The 21,639-nt window shown below is 44.2% G+C and overlaps 1 protein-coding gene across 4 annotated transcripts in view; it reads right to left on the reverse strand.

Moving 5' to 3' along the window:
* MELTF (melanotransferrin) overlaps window positions 1–21,639 on the reverse strand; it is a 224,771-nt gene that overhangs the window by 136,347 nt on the left and 66,785 nt on the right. For all 4 annotated transcript variants that reach the window (XM_086944248.1, XM_086944249.1, XM_086944251.1 and 1 more), the window contains exons 4-5: window positions 20,866–21,048; window positions 5,066–5,219 (exon numbers count right to left, since the gene is read on the reverse strand). In XM_086944248.1, the coding sequence (XP_086800374.1) occupies window positions 5,066–5,219; window positions 20,866–21,048 (337 nt within the window). The remainder of the gene's footprint in view (window positions 1–5,065; window positions 5,220–20,865; window positions 21,049–21,639) is intronic.

Genomic DNA, 21,639 nt, shown 5'->3' on the forward strand with positions numbered 1-21,639 from the left:
TGCTATCGCGCCTTGACTATGGGAATGTGGTCTATAATGGCGCCCCAGACTACCTAATCCGCCGGCTTCAACTGATACAAAATCAGGCCGCCCGCCTGATTTACGGTCTCCCTAAATTTCACCATGCCTCCCCCCTGTTGCAATCTCTGCACTGGTTACCGGTGAAGGAGAGGGCTCTTTTTAAGTTGGGCTGCATTACCTATCAGGCTAGGTCAGGGACTGCCCCCGCTTTCCTTTGTGAAGCTATATCTTCCTATCTTCCGGCCAGAGAGCTCCGCTCCTCTCACCAGGCCCTCTTGTCAGTTCCCCGCTTCAGGAGGCAGAAGTCCGGGGGGACGAGATTTGCGGTTCTAGCTCCATCTTTTTGGAACTCGCTCCCTTTTGCCCTCAGAGCTTCTACTTCCTATCCGGAATTCCGTAAACATCTCAAGACCTTCCTGTTTTCCAGATCCCTAGCAGTCTAGCCTTCCTCTCTGCCTCCACTGGTTCACCGCCGCCTAGCGCAATGAAACCGCCCCGGTATAAGCGCGCTTAATAAATATGTTAAAATTCAAATTCAAATTCTAACACTCGACCACCCTCACTCAACAACCCACACTCAAAAACACTCACTCTACAACACTCACTCTATCCCCCTCATTCTAACACACTCACTGTAACGCCCTCACTGACTCTACCGCAATAACTCACTATACCGCCCTCTCTCACTCTACAACTCTCACTCATTCTACGAACATCAATCACTCTATCTCACTGACTCACTCTATTGCCATCCCTCACTCAATCGACCTTCATCACTCTACCATACTCCATCACTCTACCATCCTCAAACACTCTATCGCCCTTCCATGACTCAATCACCCTCCCTCACTATATTGCCCTGTCTCACTCTATCGCCCTCAAACACTCTGTCGCCCAACATCACTCTACCACCCTCCATCACTCTATCACCCTCCCTCACTCTATCGCCCTCACTCTATCACCCTCCCTCTAATGCTCTCCCTCTACCGTCCAACATCTATCGCCCTCCCTCACTCTATCGCCCTCACTCTATCGCCCTCACTCTATCACCCTCCCTCTAATGCTCTCCCTCTACCGTCCAACATCTATTGCCCTCCCTCTATCTAACATACTCCCTCTATCTATCTATCGCACTCACTCTAACTAGTGCAACAACATAGCATCACTCAGCACCACCAGAGCATCACTCAGGGGCACCACACATCACTATGCGCAACAACAGCATCATTCAAACGCCACAGCATGACTTATAGCCGAAAAAACATTACTCACAGCAACAACACCATCAATATGTCCAACAATTCAACAACAACTTGTTCAATATTTACTACAAATGTTTCCAAATGTATTAAAAATTTCAGAACAATATAAATTTAATTAATTTGTCAGGTCAATACATGTAAGACAGGGGGGAACTATATATTGTACCTTTACTAATGCTATACATGTAACATGTGAACATTTTTAAAATATTGCCATTTCTAATATATTAAATAATATGTTAATTTGAGCAAAAAATAAACAAATATTTTTAACACCAAAAACACAAACTTTTCTATTGCGAGACCTATTGCATTTCCAATGCTTGTTGCATATGAGTTAGTCATGTCCAGCCAATAGCCAATCAGTTTGTTTTTTGGTCTCAAGTGGAGAGGGCGCCGTCTGCAACACTAGGTAGACCATTTGGGCTTACCACCAAGATGTTCTTACAGGGTCTGCTGGAGGAGAAGGGCGGACAAAGAGAGGCATGTCTCTGGATGGGTATGGGCTGCAGACTTGCCAAAAGGGACATCCTTCGTAGATGGGAGTCTGTGACTCGGCCTTCCACGCGTGAGTGGAAAACTGGAATTAGTCAATGCTCAGTCATGGAACGTGAAGTGTACAAAACTAGAGGTTGCCCTAAAAAACATGACAGGATATGGGGACCATGGCTGAACTACTCCCAGCCATTGCCAATCTCCGAGTACCTGTTCCCTATCCTATGTATTACATGGACCACCAAGGGTGGCGAGGATTTGGACTAGGCCTGAGAAAAATAGCAATGCTCTTCTCTCTTTTTATGTCTGTGCACATTGAGACGCCATTGTGGTTGAAATACATATACACTTACCCACTCATATGTTTAATTATAATATGATGCACCACAAGGTTAATGTAACTCTTTCATATGTTTCATTATAATATGATGCGCAATACGGTTAATGTCACTGTAATGAAGGATGCCTTCGCTCATATGAAAATTAATAAAACATCTTTGGAAAAAAGAAGTGTCAATATGAAAAGAAGCTGTTGTTCTTCTTGTCTGTCTTCTTTTGTTGTTGTTCTTCTGGTTCCTCTTCTAATCATTTTTCCTATTATTATTGGTATTATTATGAAGGCTGGGAGGCAAACTTCGCTCCGCCAACGGCGCTTGCGGAGTTTTGCATACTCCGCGCTCCGGCGGAGAGCGGAGTTTTGCAAAAAAAACCTCTGTCGGTCGCACAGTGGTGGAATTCACCACCCAAATTAAGATTAATCTTTGACTAGCAAGGGGCATGCATGTATCAGGTTGCAAAATGCCTTCAAGATGAAAGACCATACTAGGCAGGAATATTAAGACACAGAAAGCAAGAAGACGCATTATTCTTTTACACTGATATTTTACAATAGCTTTCCTTGTACAGCATCGCGTTCATCACTCGACTTTCTTCATGTTGAGAATGGTGAGAGAGAGGTTATCTGCAGGTGTGTTTAATACTTGCATGTTTAAAAGCAAAGCTCCAAATCTTAAACTTTTTGCAAAAGAATATCAACGAACCACTGGACTAGTTGAAATGTCAACATGAGGGCCGCTTCATCAAAAAATCCTTCTTACAGATGTCTGTCCCAACCTATTTACATATTCTTCAGAGGCCGGCTTGAAATCCTTTATCTTCAAGAGTTGCTCTGGCGGAACAAGTGAATACTTGAAATCAAATTGCATTCTGCTGCATAAACCCAGTAGAAACCTCTCATGGCCACCGAGCATAGCTCGAACTACAGAAACAAACAGTACGCCTGCACTATGTGCCTGGGAACTCGAAGTACCCGCATGTGACATCTGTGCCATCAGAGATTATTCAGCTGAGGGGCAGATTTACTACTTCTGGAGCATCTCTGCTAATCAGCAGGGATGCGCCAGAAGAGTTGCGACGCATCTGCCCACCCGTGCGCCACCATTGATGCACCACATTTACAATGCAGCACACCGTGTCGCACAGATGGGCAGATGCGTGGCCCATCCCCCAGCGGAAAGGCGGCGCATTGCTGGAGTTGCGTCGCAAGCGCGACGCAGCTCCAGCAAGGCTCGGGGTGCCCCTATCCCTAACATGCTGCGTCAATCCTTACCCCTGCTTCAAGCAGGCGCAGGGTTTTGACGCAGAATGGCCGTAAAAGTGAGTACTCAGTCACTTATTGGAGGCATTCCTGCGCCGGAACGCCCCCCACCCCCTGTGCAGGAGCGCCCACATGTGGCGCAGGGCTTTACAACATGATGCATCTCCCTAGATGCGTCACGTTGTAAATACCCCGCAGCATGGCGCTGGCTTTGCCCACCGCTGCGTCACAAAAGTGACGCAACTTTGGCTCAAATCTGGCGTAAGAGGCTTGTAAATCTGCCCCTGAATGCTACCCTGTAAGTTGCAATAGTGTATGCGTCAGGTCAGCAGGGAACGCTGATTTGTTCTTTTTCCATTACACATACCTATTAAAGGACTAGTATGAGTTCCTCCTAATGTGTTGAAAAAGCAAAAGGCACCTTTACAGAAAGTGTGCCATGATGGTAATCTGACGCAGTGCCAATTTATGCCACATAGAGCACTCTTCCCCAAAATCTACACTGCATCAACACAATTTAGCATGATAAGGGAATTTGCACCACTGCTCTCAGCACCTCACGGTTGGAATGGCCCATTGATAAGAATAAGGTCCCCTTCCTGAGGGAGGAGCTGGCTATTCTTGACAAAATCTAGAGACAGAAAGGGGAAGTGGGATGAACAGCCCTCGTTGTTCTTTGTTTATTTTCCTCTTCCCCCTAAAGTGAACTGCTTTCATTTCCAGGGCGGCGTACCCATCTCTTCCGGGCAGGGTGGAATGAAGCGTGACATCACCAGCAGCGCACTAACATATGATCGATATGCGAAAAGCGTTTGCAGTCCTGTAGAGCCTGGGCATCCTACAGGTACACTAAAAAAAATTGATTTTGTTCCATGAGGCCCTGTTAATTTTCTCTGTTCCATATGAAGCGGCAGATAAGGTTGTTTTCCAGCGTGAGCTCTGCTTGCACTGTCCGTGTGAGGAGAGAGGACAATGCATGCATGCAATTTTAATGCAGCTGTTGCACGCTCGCCCCTTTTTTGAGAGCACACCTCATTTCTATGGCGCGGGAAGGGACTCCCCGGAATTAGGGGTGGGCGGAATTTGCGTAGTCACGCTACGCAAAGCTCAGCGGAATGGTAAAAAATCTCTGCGAGCACGCAAAAGTTACGCGCACACGCAGAATTGCTTGTTCTGCCTGTTTGCGATGCTTTTTTCCTGTTCGCGAACACTGTTTGCGTGCTCGGGGAGAAATATCTCGCGAACACGCATTTTGAAAGTGCGAACAAGCAAAAAATTCAGCGAAGTCAGGATCTTTGAATTCTTGGCAATTCCGCGTTCTCCGCGGAACGCAAAATTACCCAAATTCCGCGAGCGGAACGGAATTTACTGCCCAGGCCTACCAGGAATTCCATTACTATGCGGAATTCTGTGGAGTTCAACTCAGTGAACTCCGCCCAAGGGACACTTGAGCAACTTACATACAAACCTGCTAGATTGCCAACAAAATCACTTTTCCTTAGATGACGTGGGCCTCGGATATATAAATACTATTCATAATCGATTAGGATTATAACAGGCAAGGCCTGCAGTGACATCAATAAACATGTAGTTTGATATCACACATTTACTCTCTGATGCTGCAGTGCCCCTAGAGGTCTTCACGGAGATTATTTTCAAGCTGTATCTATTCCAAACATGATGTCAGTACCTGAACGCGCCACTGTAGTCGTAGTATTTCTCCAGCTCGGTCATTCCACAAGTACTTTCCGCAGTTGACCCCTGACAAAGACCGCATAAAGTGTCACTGTATTTCGTCTTGTTGGCTCCAGGAACACAACTCTTACTAAAAAAGTAAGATGCAGCTGAAAAGGAACATTAACATCTGTTTAAATTGTTTTCTAGGGTAGTCTATACAACAATGTGACAAGTTTAAGGATTCTGTTCTTTCGAGGCCACCAAATTCTGTACCATTAACTTTGGTATTAGTCGCACCTGCTGTATACAGCGCTCACAAACAGTAGACGTGCGGAACAAATCGCTTTCTAAAAGCATTTTCGTTACTAGTTAGTAAAAAAAAAATATATATATATATATATACATTTCAAATTGTGTTCAGTGAACAATGTGTGTAGAATTAAGGATACTCTTTAAAAAAAATTATGTTTTGTGTCTGTCTGGCAGATTGCAGACTGGGGGGGTAAAGATGTTGGCGATCAATTTACCTACTGTTTGGTACTAGGTGACTTCCTACGGGACCCTGTTTATAACTGGCTTTTGACTTGTATCTCCCCCCTCCTAACTCCCATGGTGTCCCTTGTTGGTGGTAAGCGGATGGTGATGTTTCCTATTAGTGTACGAAGGGTGAATGTTATATAATTTTAAAGCTTACTGCGCGAACAGTGGCTTTCTACTGAGGAAGGTTTTGATGAGGGTTGAGGGTCCCATCCATAGATGAAACTGAAGCGCTTGTAGGGTGTTTAGTTGGAAGGGTGTTGTCTTTGCTTTGATCCTATGAGGGAAGTGTTTTCATGTTGTGCGCAAAGACAATTGAGATGTGGTTATCACGTTATGGGGCATAGCTCTTAGCAGTGTGATTAATGAAGAAACGTAAGAGACCTGCAGTTTGTGGTTTTCAGTGAGCTGGCAGCCTAGAACAGCTCTGCAGGTCCCTTTATGGTATTTCTTATTTTCATAGTCCACTTAGCTGGTTACTGCTCAGAGTTTCCCATCCTCAGATGCTTTGTTTACGTTTATGATCCTAAGTGGTTGGAGGGAGAAATGTTGGAGAGATTTGCTGGGATTAACTTTGTTAAAATCGCCTGTAGCTGACTGTCATTGTCAGCTCCCAAAAAGCAGTCATAGCATGTTGCTTGTTGTGACCTGCAGTGGTGGACTAAATTAAAGTCCTCCATTGGCCAGCAGCATGTAGCCGATCTCTTCAGTTATTCTATGAATGTTCAGTTGGTGATGAGTCGTTTATCTTATGCAACTGTAAGCATGTTAATTATTTTAAGGGGCTTATTATGCAATTGACTATATTGATGTGGCTCAAAATATGGCAAATAGGAAGAGAGTCTTTCCCCTCTGCCGTAAGGGCCGAGAGGAACTCTCAGAAGGGAGTACACCCTCCCGTGTTCTAACACTAAACCACAACAAGTACTCCTCGGGTATGTGAATTAAGTCCACGATTTATCACAGGCAAACACTGGTGTGAAAAGAACGGGAAGTCGCTATGTGAAGTTATGTCTTGTTACCCGCTAAGGAAGGAAACAATTCCTTTTGTTTTAATTATCCTCACACACCCTAGTGGTGTCATGCTTCATCATCGGGTCACCCTGATGACTAAAAGTCAGGGTGGGCTCAACCATATTCCAGGGAGCTCTTGATGATATATGTCCAGGGGGAGTTAAAGATTAAAAATCCGCAGACTGATTTCAGTGTCCCCTTATTCTTGGAACTGCCAGGGATGTTATAATGTAAGAAAAAGGGGTCAATAAGGGTATTATGGTCCCATGGCCCCAATGCCAACACGTTTCAGTCCTATGTTTCCCCAAAATGGGTGCTGGACTTTCTTCAGGGCTGAAATGAGTCCTCCCTGGAAAATGCTAAAGGGGAATCCCTATAATGCTATTTATGTAAGGACAATTAGCTGCTCCTTGTCTCAGCGTAAAGATAATTTATCTTTTTCAATTGGTCCATCTGCAAATATAAAAACAGAATGAAGGAGATCATAGTGTATCATTGCTGGTTTAAAATAACTGCTTCCCATATGTGATGTGTTAACCAATACACCTGTGTAGTCACATCAGACCGGTGTAAAATACACATCATACGCATCATCCAGCACAACTTTTTGAATCGGTGCTCTTAGAACGCGAACAACTGTGGGTTTACCGTCTGAAGACCCATGAAACTAAACTAATGATTCCATACCATAGAATCAACTTAAAAAAAAGATGATTACAGTACTACATCATGACAGGCATGAATATTCATACAATGTAACAAGAAGAGAGCGAGGAACTGACCTTAGTACTTCTCCCTTTACCCAATAATGTATAGAAAACAACGTGGACAAGTCCTTTTACAGGTAGAGATCAGGGTTGTTCCCCTGTCACCTAATAGTGGAAGGCTGACAACAGGTCGTTGTTTTATGAAACCCCTCACCCACCCACCTGGTAGGTTGCATGCTTCATCATCGGGGTCCAGCCGTATTGCCGAATGCAACCCAGCTGTGCTTCGACGCCTGTTTACAGCGGAGCTGGATTTTGTGTTAAGACATGCATGAAAAGTCATCTTCAATGTGAACATATCTGTTGGCTTCTATTGTTTCCTTTTCAGATACTTTTCTCGTCGGATCAGTAAGTAACCTGATCCACCACACTCACAGCGCACTTTAGGGTGTGCGCTGATATATACACCTCAGTGGCCTCCTAACCTTTTTGGTCACTCACACTACCCATGGTCCCGAAGAAAGCCTCACGACTACTGTAGAAGGCTGAAACTAGTTGGCCTACACTTTTTTAAGGGATATTGAAGCACATTCATACCTCATACATATCACGCCTATGTTTTTACTCATGCCATAGGACCCTTCTATTAAAACTTTTACAAGGGCACTTCCTATAGGCAATTTTAGCATTTAATCTCACTTCACATAGCACTTCACTGCACACAAAATCCTGCTCCGCTTGAGTAGTGCGCTTTACAAATGATATGATTGATTGATTGAGGACTACAATTCGCAGCATTCCCACCCATTAGATGACGCAATACACATGCGCCTCTCATCACCAGCGAGACGGGACACACCCAAAGTGCGGGCCTTTTGCCGGCATTTCTGCATTTTCATGGTGCTTTTAAACGCCTTGCTCCGCTCACTCGGAACAAAAGCCCGAGGACCTGCACCGAGTAGGTTGCCAAGCAGAGCAGGACCCTTGATGCCGTAAGTAAGATGGGTTACAACTTTACCGACTACAGGTACGTGCTAAATTTGCTCTAATACGGGGCACTATCTCCTGACATAAACTTCGCTATATGCTGTGTTTTGTCCTTGTTTGTTTTCCTTATTGCTGGGCATTGTTAACCACCGCAATGCAGTGTTTGACTACAGGGATACCCCATAAAGTTGTAAGGTCCTCTGAGACGCCAGTAATTTCCCGAAATGGGGTAAGGGGTGCAGCATGAATGAAGAGAATGTATGGTGAACCACGGCGACTGATAGCAGGGTTGTGGTGTAGGGTGTGAGTGACACAGGTTGGTTTCACATTGATAGAACACGCTCAGGATGCGGATAGCGACAGGATGCGATATAGGTCGCCACCACACTACGTTTTGCTACCTAGTCGAGTGTGGTAAAGTTATACAGTATTGATTTCACTCATCAAATAGTTGTGCTGGATGATGTGTATTTTACACCGGTCTGATGTGACTACACATGTGTATTGGTTAACACATCACATATGGGAAGCAGTTATTTTAATCCAACAATGATACACTATGATCTCCTTCATTTTGTTCTTGTATTTGCAGATTAACCAATTGAAAAAGATAAATTATCTTTACGCTGAGACAAGGAGCAGATACCTGACCTTACATAAATAGCAGTATAGGGATTCCCCTTTTGCATTTTCCAGGGAGGACTCATTTCAGCCCTGAAGAAAGTCCAGCACCCATTTTGGGGCAATGTAGACTGAAACATGTTGGCACTAGGGTCATAGGACCATAATACCCTTATTGATCCCTTTTTCTTACATTTTAATATCCCTGACAGTTCCAAGAATAAAGGGAAACTGGGATCTGTCTGCGGACTTTTTATATTTTTAACTCCCCCTGGACATATATCATCAAGAGCTCTCTGGAATATGGTCGAGCTCACCCTGACTTTTAGGCGTCAGGGTGACCCGATGATGAAGCATGACGCCACTAGGGTGTGTGAGGGTAATTAAAACAAAAGGAATTGTTTCCTTCCGCACTCCCTAGTGGGTAACAAGTCATAACTTCACATAGGGACTTCCCATCCTTTTCTCACCAGGGTTTGCCTGTGATAAATCGTGGACTTTAGTTCACTTACTCGAGGAGTATTTGTTGTGGTTTCATTTTTTATATTGATGTGGGCAGGAAGGGGTGTATTGTATTTGCACCCTTAATGAGGCACTGAAGCACTTTATGCCAGGCAGCATGCTACTCCGATATTCAATGATACTTCTTTCTTTTTTACAGGAGATTGCTGGTTATTGGGATTAGTCTCTGCTCTTAACCGCATCGCTGCTGCGGCGATTTTTGCGCTGCGCGTTTTTTTTCTCTTTTCCGCGTTACATGACGAGCTCAGCTCGTCATCAGCACACGCCACCCGTGGGTGATGACGAGCTGAGCTCGTCATCAGCATCGAAGGGGTTAAGGAAATCCATTACATGCATTTACTACAGTTACTATGTTGTGCATTAAATTAATAGGAGTTAGGTGAGTTCTTTAATAGGGGAGCAGGTTCATTCATGCAATATTTTTTTTTTAACTCTTTATTCTCGACTGCACAATAATAATTACATCAAATCGAACTTACTTTCTATACAGCACAGTCATTTTCTCTTTTTCTCCCCAACTGGACATATTGACCATTTGCATAATCATCATGGCACGTCATGTAGCTAACAAAATGTTATAATATCCTAGACATTGATACCACTTGCAGGAGCATCGTTATTCAGTGCAGTAAGTCATTTAAGAACCCAAGAAACAAAAAAAGTACCATAACCCCCATCCCTCCCTCCCTCCCCGCATCTCCCACCCATGCCCTACCCGTCTCCTGGTCGTGATAAAAGCCAGAATGTGTCACTCCTCAACAGTTATGTCGAACTATCCCATTACAATGCAAGGGTTACGAATAGCCTGCGTGTTTGTGGGGTAAACATCGTTTACAACGATGTTTTCACAACGCGGTACCTTTACACCGCGGCTGTGACAACGCAAGTCGTTACCACGACTTGCGCTGGAGGGCGCTCAAGGTCTAAAAATAGTTAATTTACTATCCTAACACCTTCCCTAGGGTCCATGGGGACTGGTGTTAGAATAGTAAATTAAACTATTCGAAATCCGCGCCCCCCCAACGCAAGTCGTGGTAACGACTTGCGTTGTCACGGCCGCGTTGTAAAGGTATGCGTTGTGACGGTACGCGTTGTACCGTCATATATCCATTTGTGGGCTCTTGCTCATCTCAACTACACATCCGGGCACACAATGTGGTCTTTTTTACGGCCTATCTGCCTGCGATGTTACCAATTCCATCCCTTCCAAGTCTATCAGCATGATCTCCCAGTCCTGTGCTATGGAATACTTCCGCTGGCCTCTCTCCTCCTCCCGTCGCAGCGCTGCACCCGCCCTGCCCCACCTCACTAGGTCAGTCTGCCACTAAGATGTTCTGGGTGGTCTGGGGGACTTCTATCTCATCATTAAGCTCTGACTGCTAATAACAGGGCCAAATCTAGAAACTTCAGTTTAGCTTTTTGTGTTTTAGAGCGTGTACGGGACCCCACTAGACAGTACAAAGCTTCCTCCGGCACCGGCAGTTTAGTAACGCTACGCAGTACCTGACAAATCTCTGCCCAATAACTCCGGAAGTGTGGGCATGCCCATAACATGTGAAGAAATCCAGCCTCATCCTCCCTACAACGTGGGCAACAGTGGGGGGAGTCCGGGAACATTCTGTGTAACCTCTGGGTAGTTAGGTACGCCCTGCGGAGCACCATTACCTGCATGAATTTAAATTTCACATTCCTCGACACCCTCTTGGGATGCTTAAGGATAATCTGCCATGCCCTATCAGACAGTACCTCACCTGTGTCCTGAACCCAGGTTTCTCTAAGTGTAGTAAGTGGGATGTCTGCATGTTCCCTGATCCCTGTGTATAGCCATTGCACCAAATGGCCTCCCACTCCCATATAATAGAGCAAGTGAACCAGCTCGTGTTGCATGGGTCTAAGTCGTTGTGGAGCCCAGGTATGTCGTATGTAATGGGACACTGTGGCGTGCGCCAAATATAACCTCTGGGGGGCACCCATGACCCGTAAAAAGGAATCATGATCCATCAAGGTATCGTCCCAAAAAAGGCGCCCACTATAACTACTCCAGCTTCCATCCAGGGGCGCAGTTTATGTTGTGTGAGTCTACCCTGGGGTGTTGGGATGCCCAGCAGGGGAATGTTCTCCGCGAAGAGTACTGGAGCTTTCATTTTTTTACACGGCGTCCCCGGCCGCGAAAGACGCACCACCCTACTAAGGTTGGGGGCCACGGGCTCTGTAGTTCACAGAGCCACTATGTGGGACATCTGCTTGGGATATAGAAACGGCACCCACATGCGGAGACCCATCTGTGGGCTCGGAACTTTTTGGCAACAGCAATATTTACGTGCACCCATTAGGGTAGAGTTCGCTGATCCAGACTAACACACCCACAAGTCAATGCGCTCAACAGAGCAGCCCATCGAAGCTTGACATTGTTCCTTGTGTGTGTATGGTCAGAACAGCACGAAAGACTTTCGAAGCCTCTGATGAAGTGCGGCAGCACAGAAACGCGTCAGGCATGCATAACTCGACACGAAAGCTGTTATTTGCATCGGCATGCTGGTTTCGTTCTTACCCTTTAAAAGCCTGGTGCTAGCAGATGTCTGAGTGCGTCTTTTTTTTCCGGTGGGGAACTTTGGAGCTTTCATTTTTTACACGGCGTCCCCGGCTGCGAAAGACGCACCACCCTACTAAGGTTGGGGGCCACAGGCTCTGTAGTTCACAGAGCCACTATGTGGGACATCTGCTTGGGATAATGAACGGCACCCACATGCGGAGGCCCATCTGTGGGCTCGGAACTTTTTAGCAACAGCAATATTTACGTGCACCCATTAGGGTAGAGTTAGCTGATCCAGACTACAACATCCACAAGTCAATACGCTCAACAGAGCCGCCCATCGAAGGGTGACATTTTTCCTTGTGTGTGTATGGGTCAGAACAACACGAAAGACTGTCGAAGCCTCTGATGACGTGCAGCAGCACAGAAACGCATCAGGCATGCATAACTCGACACAAAAGCTGTTTTTTGCATCGGCATTCCGGTTCCGTTCTTACCCTTTAAAAGCCTGGTGCTAGCGGATGTCTGAGTGCGTCTTTGTTCCGGTGGGGAACTTTGGAGCTTTCATTTTTAATGCGGCGTTCCCAGCCGCGAAAGACGCACCACCCTACTAAGGTTCGGGGCCACGGGCTCTGTAGTTCGCAGAGCCACTATGTGGGACAGTGGCTTGGGATATTGAACGGCACCCACATTCGGAGGCCCATCTGTGGGCTCGGAACTTTTTGGCAGCAGCAATATTTACGTGCACCCATTAGGGTAGAGTTCGCTGATCCAGACTACAACACCCACAAGTCAATACGCTCAACAGAGCAGCCCATCAAAGGGTGACATTTTTCCTTGTGTGTGTATGGGTCAGAACAGCACGAAAGACTGTAGAAGCCTCTGATGAAGTGCGGCAGCACAGAAACGCGCCAGGCATGCATAACTCGACACGAAAGCTGTTATTTGCATCGGCATGCCGGTTCCGTTCTTACCCTTTAAAAGCCTGGTGCTAGCGGATGTCTGAGTGTGTCCTTGTTCCGGTGGGGAACTTTGGAGCTTTCAGATTTTATGCGGCGTCCCCGACCGCGAAAGACACACCACTCTACTAAGGTTGGGGGCCACGGGCTCTGTAGTTCACAGAGCCACTATGTGGGACATCTGCTTGGGATATTGAACGGCACCCACATGCAGAGGCCCATCTGTGGGCTCGGAACTTTTTGGCAACAGCAATATTTACGTGCACCCATTAGGGTAGAGTTCGCTGATCCAGACTACAACACCTACAAGTCAATACGCTCAACAGAGCAGCCCATCGAAGGGTGACATTTTTCCTTGTGTGTGTATGGGTCAGAACAATACGAAAGACTGTCAAAGCCTCTGATGAAGTGCAGCAGCACAGAAACGCATCAGGCATGCATAACTCGACACGAACGCTGTTATTTGCATCGGCATGCTGGTTCCGTTCTTACCCTTTAAAAGCCTGGTGCTAGCGGATGTCTGAGTGTGTCCTTGTTCCGGTGGGGAACTTTGGAGCTTTCATTTTTTATGCGGCGTCCCTGGCCGCGAAAGACGCACCACCCTACTAAGGTTGGGGGCCACGGGCTCTGTAGTTCACAGAGCCACTATGTGGGACATCAGCTTGGGATATTGAACGGCACCCACATGCGGAGGCCCATCTGTGGGCTCGGAACTTTTTGGCAACAGCAATATTTACGTGCACCCATTAGGGTAGAGTTTGCTGATCCAGACTACAACACCCACAAGTCAATACGCTCAACAGAGCAGCCCATCAAAGAGTGACATTTTTCCTTGTGTGTGTATGGGTCAGAACAGCACGAAAGACTGTCGAAGCCTCTGATGAAGTGCGGCAGCACAGAAACGCGTCAGGCATGCATAACTCAACACGAAAGCTGTTATTTGCATCGGCATGCCGGTTCCGTTCTTACCCTTTAAAAGCCTGGTGCTAGCGGATGTCTGAGTGTGTCCTTGTTCCGGTGGGGAACTTTGGAGCTTTCAGATTTTATGCGGCGTCCCCGACCGCGAAAGACGCACCACTCTACTAAGGTTGGGGGCCACGGGCTCTGTAGTTCACAGAGCCACTATGTGGGACATCTGCTTGGGATATTGAACGGCACCCACATGCAGAGGCCCATCTGTGGGCTCGGAACTTTTTGGCAACAGCAATATTTACGTGCACCCATTAAGGTAGAGTTCGCTGATCCAGACTACAACACCCACAAGTCAATACGTTCAACAGAGCAGCCCATCGAAGGGTGACATTTTTCCTTGTGTGTGTATGGGTCAGAACAACACGAAAGACTGTCGAAGCCTCTGATGAAGTGCAGCAGCATAGAAACGCATCAGGCATGCATAACTCGACACGAACGCTGTTATTTGCATTGGCATGCCGGTTCCGTTCTTACCCTTTAAAAGCCTGGTGCTAGCGGATGTCTATGTTCCGGTGGGGAACTTTGGAGCTTTCATTTTTTATGCGGCGTCCCCGGCCGCGAAAGACGCACCACCCTACTAAGGTTGGGGGCCACGGGCTCTGTAGTTCACAGAGCCACTATGTGGGACATCGGCTTGGGATATTGAACGGCACCCACATGCGGAGGCCCATATGTGGGCTCGGAACTTTTTGGCAACAGCAATATTTACGTGCACCCATTAGGGTAGAGTTTGCTGATCCAGACTACAACACCCACAAGTCAATACGCTCAACAGAGCAGCCCATCAAAGAGTGACATTTTTCCTTGTGTGTGTATGGGTCAGAACAGCACGAAAGACTGTCGAAGCCTCTGATGAAGTGCGGCAGCACAGAAACGCGTCAGGCATGCATAACTCAACACGAAAGCTGTTATTTGCATCGGCATGCCGGTTCCGTTCTTACCCTTTAAAAGCCTGGTGCTAGCGGATGTCTGAGTGCGTCTTTGTTTCGGTGGGGAACTTTGGAGCATATATATATATATATATATATATATATATATATATATATATATATATATATATATATATATATATATATATATTCACTGAAAAAACCATAGGTTATAGACCATATATAGTTAGGAATTCGCATTTACAAAACCTTATTTTACTCACACAAAACCATTGAAATTCCATATATAGTTAGTTGCACTAACTATATATCGCGCACCCGCAATCCACTGCTGATGATGTCACATATTACATCATTCATGACATGGTCAGTGACATCACTGATGACATCACTGATGACATCTCAAATGACATCACTGATGACATCACTGATGACATCTCATTTGACATTACTGATCACATCACTGATGATATCATTCATGTGATAATACGATGAACCTCTTCAGACTCTAATATAACCTTAGATACAATCAGTGTAAACAGACACTCACAGACTGTCACTCATCCATGGAGTTACTCACACACCTAGTCAGTCATGCACAGAATCAATCACACCTCCATTTCCTCAACTATACAGTTATACAAACTTTACTTATTCAAACATATACTAACACATATTTACTCTCTTATACAATCCCTGATACAAGTTCACAATGATCCATACAGCCACTCACACATTCACTGGCTCTTATGCACACTTATTTATATATGTCAACTCTCACATGTACTGTGTTTTACATATGTACTTACTTTGACATGTAGCACTGAGATATCCATTCACTCACCAATACACTCATGCACACAGTCAACCGCCCATACAGCTGTTTCCACATGCACTTTTGAAACCATACATCTAGTGAATCAACTGCTCACACATCTATGCACAGAGTCATACACCTCCCAGCCACCCACACACACACTCAGTCTCCCATACAAATACTTGGGCAACCAATCAATAACCCATATAGTTACTCATATAGCTACTTATCAACACATGCAACAGTTTACAGAACAACAGACATAATGATGCACAAATTAAGACAGTTTAGTCACTAACCCATGCACTCAGTGAGACACATTTAATCACTCACTCATACAGTCAATCATGCACCTACTAAATCCTTCATCCAGACACTTATACATCCACTCATTCTTCAATATGTAAGACATATTTTAACTTTACAGAAACATACAGTCACTGGATGTTGTCATCAGTGATGTCATTTGAGATGTCATCAGTGATGTCATCAGTGATGTCACTGACCATGTCATGAATGATGTAATATGTGACATCATCAGCAGTGGATTGCGGGTGCGCGATATATAGTTAGTGCAACTAACTATATATGGAATTTCAATGGTTTTGTGTGAGTAAAATAAGGTTTTGTAAATGCGAATTCCTAACTATATATGGTCTATAACCTATGGTTTTTTCAGTGAATTTTCAAGGTTTTGTAAATGCTAATTCCTAACTATATATGGTCTATAACCTATGTTTTTTTCAGTGAATTTCAATGGTTTTTTTAATAGCAAATATCTGTAGCTGTAAAATGTATTCTTCTTTAAATCTTAAAATATATTTTACATGTTTTTTATACAATTTAAAAAAAAAAAAATTTGTTTCGCTCCCAGTCCGCGAACCGGTCAGCTTCCCGTTAGCTCAATTTAAAGCCGCGACTCGGTCCGCGAACCGGTAAACGTTCCTTTAGCGTAACTGTTACGTTAGCATGACGTTTTGCGTTGTCGCGTAATACGTCATTTGACGCGCCAAGTTAGCGGACCCGGAAGCGGACCGGAAAGCGGAGCAAAGCGCGAAACGTAAACACAGCAGGTCATGTGACTCGGTAATAACACTTTTCATTGGTTCATTTCACTTTTGGTTTCCTAATGATGTAACACTAGGTCATGTGACCTAAAAATAACACTTTTCATTGGTTTAGAACTATTTCTTTTCCCAAATGATGAAAGCCCCCACCTTTTTTCTCACTCTGACTTTCAACTTTGAGAAAGGAAGACCTGAACATTTTCTCTGATGGCTTCAATAGTAGCTTCAGCTTCTGCACCCCCACCACCACCACCACCATCTCCTAATAGGAAGAGAGGACCCCCTGCACAATTTATTGGAAACATAGAGGAGGAAGAGGAAGAAGAAGACGGAGAGGAAGAAGAGGGACCACAATTTGTCCAAGAGTTACCCCGGGTATCTCATCGGAAAGAAAGCTTTATCTGTCAATTTTTTAGCATTCCTCCTGGAGAAAAAAAAGTCAATGCACGCCATGCTACGTGCCTTATCTGCAAAGAAAAGTTATCCAGGGGAACTAATAAAAAATACAGCTTTGGAAATCACACGATGCACCGACATATGCAGAGGTGGCATCCAATCAACTATAGTCGTGCAGAGATGCGTGACCAACTTCGGTGGCTAGAACATCTTCTGATCTCTCTCTCTCAGTGGCAGAGGCGAACGAAACAGTGCCAAACATACAAAAAAAAATTGTGCATCTGAAGCTGACATGCTTGTATTGTGGAACACTAATTTCATGCGCTAACATGAGTGTGAAATTGATTAATCTGGCTTTCGAGAAACACCAATGTTCCAAACGCAAGAAGTTAAAAAAAAATTTTTTGCTCCTGTTGAGCCATTTTCAATGCCTCTTTCTGTTCTTTCCCTTTGAAAAAAAACAAAAAAAACAAAAAAGTGTTCAAAAAATACAAAAAAATGAAATAATGTTCAAAGAAGAAAAAAAATATATAAAAGAAAAAAAAAAAAAAGTTCTTTTCAGAACTACCTCCCCTTTTTACAAAAATTGCTAGAAAGTGTAACACTCTGGCAAGCTGTTTTTTTTTAGTTCGCTTTCCGGTTCGCTCGCCGGTACGCGAACCGGGAGCTAACCCCAAATTAAAAAAATAAAATAAAATAAAGGAGTAAGTACAAGAGAAGAAAACAGAGAGTGATGTAAAAAGAAAGACAGCTATAGGGTTTAAACCAGAAATGGAATGAAATGAAATGTTACAATGAAATGTTAGAAAGTTTAATGAATTATGAAACACAATCAAAATAAAAAAAATGCTTAAAAAATAAAGAAAACAAAAAAAATCAACAAAAACAACAAACAATTAACATACAGTATTTGAAAAGTCTATCATTCTTTTATCCTTATAGTACGCTGCCCAGGACGCTTTCCGGTTCGCGGACTAGGCGCTCACCACGCAAAAAAAATTTTTTTTATTTTTTTTTGCCCTGCTGGGCCCTTTTAAAACCTCCACATAAAACCTAGGGGGTCAACGAGGATCTACTATGCCCCCTTATGGTAATTTCCCCCTTTGTTTTGGCCTCCTCTTGTCTCTCGATCCTACCGAGAGACAAGATGGCGGCCGCTCCGGACTGTTTAGAATGTTGACAGACACAGGAGAGCCAATCAGATTCGCATCGCAAAGTTCCGTTACGCGAAAAGTACGCGAACCGGAGTGCAGCCCGGAGCGCTGTTACAGATATATATCTTTTTTTGAACGTTAATTTCTCAAAATCCACTGAAGCACATATATTGAGACCTAGCAAAGGCACATCGGGCTAACAGTCCCTACAATTTTGCCAAGTTTCGTGCAAATCCATTCAGCCGTTCGGGCTAAAAGTGAGGCCAACCGCCCTATGGAAATTAACATGGGAAAAACAAATTTTCAGGGGCTGCTCAGAAACAAAATGTGCCATTTTCCTGAAAATTTGACCCAATTCCGTCCACAAACGCCAAAGTTATTAGACATAGAATTTTCAAAAATCCCATAGGGAAAAAAATCCTAACTATATATACCTACTGGCGACCGCCAGTAGGAGATATATATATATATAGACGTGATTGGCCAGGGGGAGCTCATCAAACTGTACCTAAGGATATTAAAGGCCCCGGCCAACTCCTTAAAATACCATCTGCGCCCCATCTTTGAAGATCCAGCATCGACATGGCACATTAGGCTGGGAAAAGCAACTAAAGCCCTTAAGTTAGTAGAAGAAAATCTACCGCGGCAGGACATCCCGCTGAACTTTTGGAAGAGAGCTATCAATAAACAAGTGAATGAAATCTCCTTTGAACTTGATCACAGATCCATCCTTCGAAGCTCCAACTTGGAATCCCTAAACAACTCCTATACGGTGGGCAAAGCACAACCATATCTAAGCGAGGCCATTACAACACACGCCCGAAGTAAAATTCTATCCATGAGGCTGGTCACGCTCGGGATAGCTGATTTCAACCCAGCCTGGTTCCAAAAAGGGGCCCCAACATCCTGCAGGCTTTGCACATACAAGAGGGAATCCTGGTTGCACCTTCTTTGCTGCTGTCCTCATTTCAAGAGCGAACGTCGGCGACTGCTGCGCCCGATCTGTCTCAATCAGAGCATTACAACATGCTCAGAAGCATCAGCCCTGTGCCTGTCAACGACCAATACCATGTTCCTAGCGCGATCAGCGAAATTTGTTCATCAAATTAGTATAGCACTAAAAACTCATAATGAGAGCACCTCCCCCTCACTCAGGATACTCACCACAACAAGTACTGATATGAGCTGAACAGACCAGTTGTTCCACCGAAAAAGTCACCAGCTCGCCATTGCAACCAACAACGCAAAGTCTTACCCGTACCAATATAAATGCTGGGAACCCCTAATTAACGAGACTAAGACTGCGGGAGTTGCACTCCTCTGTACCCATACTGCTTTCCCATATATACCATTATCCTAATCAGCATAGGTATACCTCTTTACTCTTTATTTAGAAGGATATTTTTAGAATTATTGATCTTTGTACTTACTCTTTTACTGTAAAGATTTTAATTAATTGTGCAGTCAATAAAACCTATATATATATATATCTTCAGTTGGAGGTCTGAGAAATTTCCAGATTATGTACAACCAAAAAGCTCCCAATTCACTGTTAATGAAATCACAGATGACATCACAAGTAACAATTAATTAAATCAAAGATGTATCTATATATTTATATCACACTGAGATGAAAAGCCTGTGCTGTTGTAAACATAAGTATTACATATACTGCAGAATAGAAGGGAAAGCAAACAGGGCAGAACTATGAACCAATAACAGCCCTGGCAAAAATTAGCAAACCAAACCTGCCATCTGGCTTTCACTTTCCATTCATTCTCAAGCTCTCTCTGCTCTCCCCTTTACCCCCGCTATCATAAGCTCCGGAAAGCTGGAGAGAGGCAGTGGCTGGCAACCATCAAAACTGGCCTCAGATGGCTCCGTCCATACAGGAAAATGCCAAACAGGATAAATGTTAAGTCTGGTCCTCAAGGAAATTGTATGGGTTACTGAAAGTATATTGTGGACTAGAAGATCACTATAGTAAATACATATCTCAGATTAGAACATTGGAATGTTGACCGCTCCTTTGGCTCGGGCCTTTAATGCTGGAGAGGGCCCTTAATGGCCTGTAGATTGGCTTTAATGCTCTTTTAGTCATTAGATTGTCATTATATTACAGTCACCTACATCAAATTTGTTACAATTAGATCTGTTTAAAAAAAGGTTAAAAAAAGTCTCTAAATTGAAGATACCAGCACATACATGTCAAATTTACACAGATGTATCAGGACACCGTTGTGCTAATGGACCAAGGTCAGGGCATAATTTGTGGCGGTGGATGCAGGTGTTTGACACCAGCACTAATTTTTTTTAGATCGAAACTTATATCTCATAATTTGACTTTGACCTCAAAGGCAGAAAATGAGGAAGAAAAGAGAAGATAAAAACAGCAAAAAAGATGAAAAGCAGGGTTTAAAAAGATCTGAAAGAGTCAGGTAAAGAGATATGAAATATAGGGGTGGAAGAAAGAGACATTAGGTGGAATCGAAACAAGACAGCCTTGGTATTTGGCCACCCTGGCAATAGGCAGCAAAGCAGTTAAGAAAAATGTTAGGCCTTTGCACTTATTTGTTTCTGATAAAGTTCCTCCCCAATGTGGGTTGTAGGTCCAATATACAATTCTTGTCTCCTCACCTTGCTCAAAATCACATCCCACGACAGGCATCTGACCGCTGTAGGTAAGCCAGCCAATGGGCACATTCCAGCCTGCTGTTCTCCGAATGCCTGTGTGGCATGACTTTGCCCCTTTTAGACGGTTGATGGTCAGGGTGGAGTTTTTATGGACAACAGCTACTGCATAGTAGGAAGTGCCAAATTCTTGAAAAATGATAAAGTCCAACAACATCATGGTTAGCTTGATTCAAATGTGGCTTTCATAATTAGTTATTTCATACAGCTTTGATCAATACTATAAAATATATGGACTGCATTAAATATTTGGATTGTTTTCTCATAACCAATGTATGCATAGCTATCACTAGTTCAAAAGGTGCTGTTGCACCAGGGCCCACAGAAGTAAGGGCCTAAAACGCCTTTATAATTTTGGTCATTTTCTGAGAGAGCAAAAGCTGCCTCATTCTCGCGGCTTGCAGTAGGGGCCATACTAAAAACATTGGGAAACCCTTGCCTCTCCTGGAAATTGTGTTAGATACGTAGGGAAAAACAAGCGTTTTTAAATGTTTTTTTGAGTTCCACACAGAAATTACTATCCTACTGGACTGTCAATCATCAGCTTTAGGGCACCCTTTGAAATACACACTCAAATACATTCCTGGGACCATATTGCACTGATGGCACAATGGAATTGTACACCCGATTTTGGTGCCCCACCCGGACAACTGTGGTAATTAAATGTACAAAGACACAATCTGAAAGTGACATTCCCTTTTTTAGCATGGGGATGTGGTG

Source organism: Lissotriton vulgaris, chromosome 11, assembly GCF_964263255.1.
Source record: "Lissotriton vulgaris chromosome 11, aLisVul1.2, whole genome shotgun sequence".
Lineage (NCBI taxonomy): Eukaryota > Metazoa > Chordata > Amphibia > Caudata > Salamandridae > Lissotriton > Lissotriton vulgaris.